This window comes from Berghia stephanieae, chromosome 5, assembly GCF_034508935.2.
Source record: "Berghia stephanieae isolate SIO BIC M18660-M18661 chromosome 5, UCSD_Bste_1.3, whole genome shotgun sequence".
Classification (NCBI taxonomy): Eukaryota; Metazoa; Mollusca; class Gastropoda; order Nudibranchia; family Aeolidiidae; genus Berghia; species Berghia stephanieae.
This window is the reverse complement of record NC_088364.1, coordinates 24836889-24848997: the sequence shown is the minus strand read 5'-3', so window position 1 is coordinate 24848997 and position 12109 is coordinate 24836889. Positions and strand designations below refer to the sequence as shown.

Here is a 12109-nt window from a genome sequence, read left to right as displayed (position 1 = left end):
AAAAGTGGATAGTAAAAAACATTCTATATTTACAATTGAAATGACATAAGAAAAAGTAAGACAAAGGGGAATGGTTTAAATAGGGAACAGATGTAGATTCCAGGAGCACACTATCAGTGTACTCAGTTCAGATCACCTAAAAGTCTCATCCATACTCACGCACAAGAACCCTCTAAGAGGAATACACTACAATGTTTTGTTTGTTTTGTCAATGTTAATAAAACCTGGTCCCGCGGGCCTTACCACGCCCACTTTGTCCGCCATCTTGGAAACCTCTAAATAACGACACCTCCGGATAACGACATAAAAACTCGGTCCCGTGGCATGTCGTTATCGGGAGGTTCCACTGTACTTTTGATAGTGTGCTCTTGGAACTTATTTGAATCAATTCCCCTTTGTCTTCCCTTTTCTTGAGTGCTTTATTTGCAATTCTAGAACTTTTTACTTTCCCATTTTCTTCCTTTTTACTGGCGCTGATATGACCTTAACTTAATGTATTGCAAGCACTGTAAATCCCTTAAAAACAAAAACATAGTACAGTATACTTAATGTGGCCAGTTTATTGTGGCTGCTGGTAGTGTCTTATCTTGTAAAGCACTTTGAGCATGTTTGGTGGATATTGACTTATAGCCGATCGCCTCCTAATCTTCGGACTGGGACGCTTTGGCAGCTTCTCGGATTTGTTGAGTGAATTCTTTCCACTGATGATGGTCTGCTGCGATGGATCTGGGGTATTCTAAATCCTTTTCACATCTCAGTTCTTGTGTGTCATCGAGGTGCTTGAGGTTTTTATTTATCGTAGAGTATATGCTTGTTGTGGGTCTGCCTTTGTGTTTGTTATGTCTGCTTGGTGCAAAGAATAACACATTTGCCTTATTAGCTGGAATATTTCTGTCTCTCCTTAAAATATGTCCAAGTTATAGTCTACATCTTGCTTTGAAAATTTGAATCAATGATAATGTTTCTTTGCATTTTATGTACAGCGATTTAGTACTTATTTTGGTTGGGATATTGCACTTTATAAAAGCTAAAGTTTTTTTGGGTTTTTTTTAAGCTCAAAGCTCAATGGTGAATTTTTAAAAAACATGCATAAACCTCGGTAGTCAGCGGCTTTGCAATTCTGAAAACCTTGGCAGTCAGCGGCTTTGCAATTCTGAAAACCTCGGCAGTCAGTGAGTTAATATGAGAATGAGAGAGGCAGTTTAAGAGTGTTGTGTTGAGAGTTGATATTTCCCCCCTGTGTAACAATTCCACATGGAGAGGTTTGTAAGTTTGTTTAAAACCAAACTTTGATTTACAGAAATCACAAGGGGTGTTTAATTCATGAAGGCCACATCTTATTGATTAAAAAAGTCCCCCCTTTAAGCATGGCTGAGCTATATAAAGAATTTACTCAAAACCCTTCTTCAGCCAATAATAAAAAAGTTATAACATCAATACGTCATATGTTCATTTATTTCATCGCCAGCTTGCAAAAGTTTTTGTTGAATAACATTTATATCAAAACAATATTATCTATCATTCTTTGCTAAAAATGAAGGAAACATTTAGACTTCTGTCAATCCAAAGATAAGTTTTTTAATTGCAGGTTGCTCTATCTGCGCTACCGCCCTATATTTGTTCCTCTTTTCAAGGTTGCTTTCTGTGTTTGTTTTGGAATGAGATTACTTGGTTTTGTAGAGGCCTGAGTCTTTGGCTGAGAGAGAAACAGTGGGATATACTTTTTTAATCTTTGCAATTCATCTCTCTTCCCCCCCCCTCCTCTCTCTCTCTCTCTCTCTGTACATTGTGTGCCGCCATAGTTTTTGATTTGAATATACAGTGGAGAACGAATATATATCGACATCATTGGTCAAAACAATATTAACCATATTTCTTTGCTGAAAATGAAGAAAACACTTTAGATTTCTGTCAATCCGAAGATAAGTTTTTTAATTGCAGGTTGCTGTGTCTGCACTATCACCCTATATTTGTTTCTCTTTTCAAGGTTGCTTTCTGTGTTTGTTTTGAAATGAGATTACTTGGTTTTGTACAGGCCTGAGTCTTTGGCTGAGAAGGAAACAGTGGGATATACTTTTTAAATCTTTGCAATTCTTCTCTCTTTCCCCTCCCCCCTCTGTTTATTGTGTGCTGCCACAGTTATTGATTAGAACATATAGTCGAGAATGAGAACGGATATCGACATCGTTGGGACCGTGATAAAATGTCGATTTAAGTGTGATGTCAATATATCAGTCATTCCAAAAATTGAAAGGGAAGCAAATGAGAAAAGCCGAGATAATAACAAGGGAAGTCGATCTTGATGATTTGGTGGCCTTTAAAAGGGCCAGTTTTGAAATTTATTATGGTTCAGTTTATTTGACTTTAATATAAGTCTCTTATTGTGGTCTGTCTCTGAAGAAAGAATATTTATATATCTGTCATCTGTATTTTTTGCCAAATTGGGACCTAAAATTTGCCTAAAAAAACCCCCAAAATTTGCCAATAAATTTGCCGAGCGTTTCAGTAAAAATTAACACGCGATACAGAAAAAAATATATATAAAAGACAATTTATTGACTTGAGAAATGAAATGACTGTGAATAGCGTTGTTACAAAGATTTTAAAGAATCATTATCCGTAGAGAGTAGCTTCCCTTGGTTTGGGCCCAGGCAAAGCTGCAACATTTCTCAAGTTTCGCACCTTTTTTTTTCGTTTTTTTCCCAAAATTTGACACGATTTGCCAATTTTGGGAAATTTGCCAAAATTTGCGGATCGCCCTGATATTTGCGGCCACAAAAAATGCAGATGACATATATATGGACCCTCTCCTCAGCACTGACAAGGACGTCAAATAAGTAAGCACCCTCGTGAAATTGCTGTGTAGGGTCTCGATAGCTGCTATTAATTTCAGGCCTGTAAATCTTCCGACTATTGTCGGATTTCCGACAGTACGATTTTGCTCTATATATTCTGTTAAATGCTAATAAAAAAATAAATAGTAAAAATAAAATTTGTAACATCAAAAAACAGAACCAACAAAAAAGAAAATAAAAGAGTTTTATTTCGTTCCTCGAAAAAATCAGATTTTATTCCGTTTCGACCGCCGACTTAAAAAAAAACAAACAAAAAACTTTTTATTTGTCACATCAAAGACATAACAAAACTAGACCGTCTATTAGTCAGCTATATTATCATGCCACCTACACGCTCCGCGAGACGTGGATGTATTCACTGCCTGCCTACTGTGAGAGAGGATTGCGCAAGTCGTCTAACACACACCTAGTCAGTAAATAACTAGCATGCACAGAGTGTGTCGGACTGGGCCATTTTGCTACTGACACACATGCATTTCTCCTTCTTATGGGTTCTTTGTTTTAGTTTAAATGAAATTTCGATCGGAAAAAAATAATTCGAAATGTATATACTTCGAAAGCTGTCAGCAGAAGTATACTTTCCTCACGACCGTGATTATTTTAATTTTTCTCTCTTTCCTCCTTCACACTTTCACACACGACTGCACCACCTCTTCTTCTTCTTTTATAAGAATTAATCCAAATAAACGAAAGAATCAGCTTAAAAATTTAACACAAACAAACAGGAGCGAAGATATGCAGCTTCTCGTGTCAAGCACTGGATTATCTAGTAGATACACATCCTTCAAATCTTCCTTTCACTGGGTGGGGTTCCTGACTTCCCATAGTGGGCAGGGAGGTACATACTGTGTTCTTATATCAACATGCTTTCTATCTTTATCTTGGAATGAGATTACTTGGTTTTTGTCCAGGCCCTGGCTGGGAGGGAAACAGTCCAATGTTTAGAGTTTTGGGAGATGATATTTTTTTTTCCTTGTAAATCATTTCTCGGTTATACACTGAAAGTGCGTTTCCATTGTCATGATTTACACTGGTTGTAAAAATATCGGATGGGAAAAGTAGAAGAGATTGAAGTGAACCAGAGCGTGCAGTGTGCGGTTATCTGGTGATGACCCAGGAATAGTGTGTAGATTTAATAATGCGATGCATGCAGAAAAGCGATGACTACTGTATTGTTTTGTTATAAATGTTTGTTACAACTTTTGTGTCATACCTTCTCTTGAATCAAAGCATCATGTTTATGCATAAGGATTGTCTCCCATCACATATCAGATCACTGCATGGTCAGCTTTTCATCTCTCCCAAGCACCATGCAGAAAGGCGATGAATACTGTACTTACACTACCTGACGACATACTTACAAATAAACACTAAATTACATTTTAATACAATGGGAACCAATTGGTCATCTCCATCCCCAGACACACGTCCACACGCTAACAAGACTAAACAGGGACTGAGATATGAAATCCACTCAAACCAAGGCCCGTGCGTTAGGCATGTGACCAAACGTTGAGGACAACAAATTTGTTAAGGGAGGAGATAAAATGTATATATCTCAGTGATGGTAATCTGCGGATCCACAGAATTCCGGGATTTTCTTTGAAATGTTCCGCTGTTTTTGCAGTGTCAAACATTTTTCTATGAAAAGCACTCGGGTGGCTCCACGGTATTTAGGTAAATCTATGAAAAAAATCACCATCATGTTTTGTGTCAAATTTTGACACCTGTGCTCAGTTGCATGAAGTTTGGTGACACTCGTATTTTTATGACGTCATCCTAGACAAGGTGGCACCTGATGTCAAAAGTGACACAAGGCCAATGGTGCCCTTGGATGAATAGATTTTGGGTAGGGATTGGAAAAAAAAAATAATTGAAAATCAATTATAACTCTCACTCACTCACTCCCTCCCTCTCTCTCTCTCTCTCTCCCCAACTCATATTTATCTCTCAACCACTCTTCTATCTTCATGTTATGTTTTTAGAAGAGATCTTGCCATAAGAAAGTTAAATATTACTATAAGCAATGGTGGTGATCAACTCGGAAGGCAAATTGTTCAAATTATATCTAATTTGCTATTTTTCCTTTCTTTGGATAGACTATGTTTTGCAAGCTGTTAGATATTCATGAGTCTAATTTATAAACATCATAACCACCAGGTTGCAGGTATAGTAGTGTGTTTTGTAAAGTAAAAACTATTCCTCCGACAGCGGGCTCAGGTCTGATCCTTGATCTGTCGAAGACTGCACTATCAAAGGTAAAAGCTCCGGCGTCTTGATAGTGGAAATAAAAATATCCACAAAGTACCAAAAGATAAAAATCTTCAAATAAATCGATGTATGAGGCTAGAAAGCCTTTGGGCCAAAAAATTATCATCTATTTGTTGTAGATAGCAGTATGATAAATATTGTGGGCCTTAAAAATTATTTTCGGGTAAGGACAATTCATTAAATATTTACAAAAGAAGTATATAATATAATGTTACATAACTATCATATTGTATATGTAATTTTTGCATTTCGGCTTGAGTTTGCCCAGTGGACCGATACATTTTCCTCCTTTTTGACAAATTATCATCACTAACTTTGACCTAGAATTTTTTTACGGGTGCTGAATAGACCTAAAAGTGTTGCAAGCGCAGAGATGCCAACTTTAAATTTGGCTCCTCACAGGAATTTCAAACGCCACTCTGAGGATTTTCAATGCCGAAAGAGGAATTTCTGCACACAAGAAAAGGGAATTGGGATGGTATTTGGCATTGTGTTTAATATATTGTATAATTCTCAATAGATAACTTGTCACAGTAAAGATTGTTCACAATTATCTTATTAAATTTTTATTTTAGTAAGGGCTGAATTCATCTCACTCCAGTTTTATTTTGGTAGGCTTAGAAAAACTTTACCTTCTAATATTAGATCATCTTTCCTTTTATAACCTTCCCTCGAATTAATTTCTAATAAGTGAATACTTTTCGTTCTACATTCTGTCACGTAGCCACTTATTATAAAAGCTGATAGTGATAGGTCTAACATTCTACACTCACTTCTCTCTACAATCTATGCCGGACGGCCAGCCGCTCCATTCCTCATACATTGATATATTTGAAGATTTTTATCTTTTGGTACTTGGTGGATATTTTTACTTCCACCATCAAGACGCCGGAGCTTTTACCTTTGATAGTGCAGTCTTCGACAGATCAAGGATCAGACCTGAGCCCGCTGTCGGAGGAATGGATAATTCATCCCTTCTCAACTGCCTGGAAGTGGAACCTTACAAACCTGAGCCTGCCGTTGGAGGAATAGATAATTCAAAACTTCTCAACTGCTTGGAAGTGGAGCCTTACAAACCAGATATTATATTGGCATAAGTTACTTAATATCTCAATCTTTCTATTTGCAACGGCCATAATCATTATTCATCTCATTTAATTAAATTTCATCTTTCTTTTTATTTCATCTTAAACAAATTGTTAATTGTTCTTCATTTTAAAGTAACTGGTAAATTCTGGAGCCTTATCTTCATATCTTTGTTTTATGCATAGTCGAGTAGCTCTTTACTCACTTGAGACCATGACATAACTGATTAGAACTATTTTATGATAATATTAACACAATGCCAAGTACAATCCCAAAGTTTCATTACTTCAAATGAAGTAAAGTTCCAAAACCTAATGAATTGCAGTACTGGTGGTATTGAGGATGATGTGGTGTTGGTGGTTGTAGTAGTGGTAGTGATGATGATGTTTTTAAGGGTTTTACGGCGCTTGCAACACATGTAGGTTATATCAGCACCAGTAAAAAGGAAGAAAATGGGATAGTAAAAAGTTCTAGAATTACAATTAAAGCACCCAAGAGAAGGTAAGACAAAGGGGAACTGGGAACAAATAGGGATCAGATGCAGATTACAAGAGAAAACCATCAATGTACTTAGTTTGAGATCACATATAATAAGTCTCATCCGGACACAAGCACAAAATCCAACAAAGAGGAATGCACTCAAATGCTTTCTTTATACATTGAAAATAAGAAATATAATAATACATAACAGAGAGATGATTTACAAGGAAAAAAATATCATCTCCCAAAACAATAACTATGCAGTTGACTGTTTCCCTCCCAGTCAGGACTCCGGCCAGGGGCAGGACAAAACCAAGTAATCTCATTCCAAGACAAAGACAGAAAGCATGTTGGAAAACATATATATGGTGAGAGAAGACAGTAAGTACCTCCCTGCCCACTATGGGAGGTAGGAACCCCACCCAGATGATGTGATAGTTGTTATTGTAGTAGTAGTGGTAGTGATGATGATGTGGTGGTGGTGGTTGTTGTAGTAGGATGGTAGTGATGATGTGGTGGTGATTGTGTTAGTAGCAGTCGTGGTAGTGATGACGATGTGGTGGTGGTGGCTGTTGTAGTAGTGCTAGGGATGATGATGTGGTTGTAGTAGTAGTAGTGGTAGTGATATGGTGGCTTAGTAGTAGTGGTAGTGATGATAATGTGGTGGTGGTGGTTGTAGTAGTAGTGGTAGAGATGATGTGGTAGTGGTGGTGGTGATTGTAGTAGTAGTGCTAGTGATGATGATGTGGTGGTGGTTGTAGTCGTGGTAATATTGGTACTGATGATGTGGTGGTGGTGGTTGTTGTAGAAGTGGTAGTGATGAGGATGTGGTGATGGTGGTTTTAGTCGTAGTGGTGGTAGTGATGATGTGTTGGTGGTGGTTGTAGTAATAGTGGTCGTGATCATGTGGTGGCGGTCGTTGTAGTAGTAGTGGTAGTGATGATGATGTGGTAGTGGTGGTAGTAGTAGTAGTAGCAAATATAGTGATGATGATGATGTGGTGGTGGTGGTTGAAGTGATGATGATGTGGTAGTAGTGGTAGTGATGATGATGTGGTAGTGGTGGTAGTAGTAGTAGTAGCAAATATAGTGATGATGATGTGGTGGCGGTGGTTGTAGTAGTAGTGGTAGTGATGATGATGTGGTAGTGGTGGTAGTGATGATGATGTGGTAGTTGTAGTAAATATAGTGATGATGTGGTGGTGGTGGTTGATGTAGTAGTGCTAGTGATGATGATGTGGTGGTGGTGGTGGTTGTAGTAGTAGTAGTAGTGGTAGTGATGATATGAGGGTGATGGTGGTTGTAGTAGAAGTGGTAGTGATGATGATGTGGTAGTGGTGGTAGTAGTAGTAAATATAGTGATGATGTGGTGGTGGTGGTTGTTGTAGTAGTGCTAGTGATGATGATGTGGTGGTGGTGGTTGTAGTAGTAGTGGTGGTGGTAGTTATGATATGAGGGTGGTGGTGGCTGTAGTAGAAGTGGTAGTAATGAGGATGTGGTGGTGGTGGTTGTAGTAGTAGTGGTGGTAGTGATGATGTGGTGGTGGTTGTAGTTGTAGTGGTAGTGACGATGATGTGTTGGTGTGGTAGCGATGATGTAGTGATGATTGTAGTAGTAGTAGTAGTAGTAGTAAATGTAGTGATGATGATGTGGTGGAGGTGGTTGTTGTAGTAGTGCTAGTGGTGATGATGTGGTGGTGGTGGTTGTAGTAGTAGTAGAAGTAGTAGCGGTAGTGATGATGTGGTGGTGGTGATGGTTGTAATGGTAGTGATGATGATGTGGTGGTGGTGCAGTAGTAGTGATGACGTGGTAGTGGTAGTGGTGGCAGAGATGGTTGTAGTAGTAGTGCGAGTGATGATGATGTAGTGGTGGTGGTTGAAGTAGTAGCGGTAGTATGATGTGGTGGTTGTTGTTGTAGTAGTAGTGGTATTGATGATGTAATGATGATAGTTGTAGTGATGATGATGATGCGCTGGTTGGAGGGGAGGGTGGGGGTACCCTTGGAACAATCTGAACTCACCGGAATTTGACAGAAGTTGCCCGGAGCCCGGAATTTTTTTGCTCCAGACCGGATTTTTTTCCGGTGAATCCGGAGTTTTGGAATCACTGCAAGCGCCTAAAACTTAAACAAAATAAAACAGACCACTTCATTCAGATTCATTTTGGGATCTTTTGCTGTGGGCGAGAAAACAAATACACTGTACAAAATTTTGCCTTTTATCTGTAAGAGGTATTTTGTTTTTGAATATGTATGGTTGTTTGAATCAATGGGAGGCTTCCTACAGTCAGGAGGCGCCAGGCTTTGCACAACGATAAACGGATATTTAAACTTTTGTTCTTTTCTTGGGCTTATCCACTTTGTCATAGTCAATACTTTTGGCAAACCTCCCTGACTTATGGCAAAAAGTAATGCTAGTTGCTCTCACCACACTCATCATGTCATTAAAAAGCCAGTAAAAGAAGAGTGAGTAGAAAAATAAAAATAAAAAGAACAATAAAAAAGTAAGTTAAATATAACTTTTATTCTTTCAAGGAGAACCAGTTGAAACTGATCATAGGTTGTTCTCATTCACAAATGAAAGAACAAAATGGTACATTTTTTCCTCGGCCCTATACAATATTTTTAACGAATAAAATCAATACTGCATTTTGACATGGTCAAAACATAACCAGAAAAAAAGATGTTTTTTTACTTGTGCTTGTATTAACTAGAACTTTCAAGTTCAACAGTTGGAACACCCCCCCCCCCCCCCCCCCAAAAAACAAAAAAAAACAAAATTTTTTTTTAAATTCTAGACACAACGTGAAAGAGAGAGAAAAGTGAGATAGACTTTATCTATGTGCTATGTGTGTCTTTATTTCATTCTTTCATAAACAGATCTGTTATTAAAGTTACCTACAAAATCAGATCCTCTATATCACTGTTATCAAAAATAATTGCTAAAATGAGTAAAGAAAAGCAAAGCATATGATTCATAAAAAGATGGTCTTTCAAAGTACAGCTTATAACCACATTTCAAGATTTTCCTGATGTTCTTGACAACACAGAGCAAATGACTGCATATTGCTCGATTTTTAAAAAACCTTTTACAAAGTGTACCAATGAAATGTGAATACCATGGAATACAAGACAGGACAACGCATGGATATCTGATTTCTTAAGAAATAGACTATAAAGTGTAGTGATTGAGAGAACAACATCATACTAAAGGCCAGAGGTATGGCCTATCTCAATTTATCAAATTAATATATAAAGTGTTGCTATTGGTTCGTGGTTGTATATTTTCACATTTTTGTGCATTTGCATATATTATATATGTATACATTGTCGCCACAGATTCTCAACTTTGTGTTTATACATTTTCAAGCATGCCACGTCTGTAAACGAATTTCCATTTTTTTTTGATGAATAAAGTATATCTTATCTTATCTTATACATTGCTGAGCTATCACCTGGTATCAGTAAGCACTGCAATGGGACCATTATTGTTCCTGATATTATAAAAATATCTTCTTGTTAATGTACATCAAAGTAGCAAACAAGACAAATTAAACTTTTTTTTTTTTGAACAGAAACATCCAGACGTGTCTAAAAGAAATAAAAGCACACTGTGACAAAACATTAATGTGACCTATAATGGAACACCCTTGTGCTGTCTGGGATCCAGTAACAAATCAAACAAAACACAAATTGAAATGGTTCCAACTTTGGCAGTAACTAGGGGACATGATTAGAGATTTTAGAATCCACTATCAAACCCTAATTGTCACGCACAATCGTTTTTTCAAAACTGTAATTCGATCTTGGATTAAGTTGTCACAAAGTGCAGTAAGAGAGCATAGCATTGAATGTTTTAAAGAGCTGATAAAGAGAAAATGGATAAATGAATGTGAACGTGTTTGCGCAACTCCTCTGATATTGTTATACAGAAAATCAATTTCCTTTGCCTCCAAATTATCCCTATAACTGTTTTGGTGTGTAGTAATATTTAATGAATAACAAATTTTCATTCTCTTCATATTTAAAATAGCAGAGTATATGTCGAAAGAGGTTTGAATCGAGGTGGAAAAGGGAGGGGGGGGGGGGGGGGGGGAACCCAAATCATATTTAAAAAAAACAAAAAACATATCAAACTATAAAAATATTTTAAAGTTGTATCACTCAGAAACTGGAACTTTTGAAAATCACTTTAGTTCCATTACAACATAGACTTCTGCTTGCGACAGAAAGTAGTAAATATTGATTAAACTAAGTTTTTATCTAAGCTCATTACAGGAAAAAAAAACAACATGATTTACAGTAAACTATGTACAGTAATAGAAGCGCTTCAGTATCCTTGAAGCTTTGAAGGACCTGTAGATGTTCCTGGCATTTCATCTTCCATTGATCCAGAGCTCTGAGAAAAAAAAAAAAATCATGACATATGGTAAAGATTTTTCACTCAAGACATAAATCTTTTTACTGACAAGCAACAATAAACATTTTCCCTTTCATATGTATGAATGTCATTGTAAAATGCTTTAGACTAGAGTAATTCAATTTCGTATTTTATATTACTTGTTTTCTTCTAAAATTCTAGTTATAAACTTCAAATCTGAGGAAAACCAAAAATACATGAAATTAAATAAATAGCACAATCTCTCAATTAATCTCTAAACCAAACTACTGCTGATCAGCAGGTGAATGTTTCTTCACAAATCATCAAAAAAAAGTTATTGGTGAGAAACTTATACCATTATACCCTTTGAAGATTATAATATATCAAATTGGTCCTTCTAGCTCGTTTCAACACATAGTACCATCTATGTAAACAAAGCCTATTTTCTTCTTCCCCCAAACAAGATTTGTGTTTTTTCATAAATCATTAAAGAAAAAAAAAGGCCTATTTGAACAGCCTCTCTGTTTTGAATTTAAGTTATTGGTGAAAAAACCTAGATCATTAAAATCAGCAGCCTTTGAAGATTACAATATCAAAAATTGGGCCTGCTAGCTTGTTTCAGTGCAAAGGGCCATCTATGTAAACAAAGCCTATTTTTTTTTCTCCCTAAACAAGATTTATTTTTCTTCAAAAACCCATAACTTACTTATTTTCCAATTTTGATAAATAAAGTGTTATTTAATTGTTGCTATTTGTATAATGAAATTATAGTTTGTGACACCTACTCTAATTGGAAAATGTCTTTCACCAGAGAAATTGTCTCGAACTGCCAGTTAAGTGAAGATTCCAGTTGTCTCTTTTCCTTTAGATTATCCAATCAAGCAAAATAACCAATGAAAACTGTAATACTTGTGCCTATTTAATTTATATTCTTAAAGATTTGGTGATCTCAAAAAAACACCCATAGTGATATCAACTGGATGTGCCTAGTTGTCAACACCTGCTCCTTTACTTATGAGGTCAGAGTCATATCTGACAT

At 36.6% G+C, this 12109-nt stretch overlaps 1 protein-coding gene across 3 annotated transcripts in view; it reads right to left on the bottom strand.

The window, feature by feature from the left end:
* Positions 1-9194: 9194 nt before the first annotated feature.
* The window catches only part of LOC144972642 (COP9 signalosome complex subunit 3-like), a 44526-nt gene continuing 41611 nt past the window's right edge, over positions 9195-12109 (bottom strand). For 2 of the 3 annotated variants that reach the window (XM_078914110.1, XM_078914111.1), the window contains exon 16: positions 9195-11088. In XM_078914110.1, coding sequence (XP_078770236.1) covers positions 11020-11088 — 69 coding nt within the window. In that variant the 3' untranslated portion in view covers positions 9195-11019. The remainder of the gene's footprint in view (positions 11089-12109) is intronic. The other variant, XM_078914112.1, reaches the window with a different exon arrangement.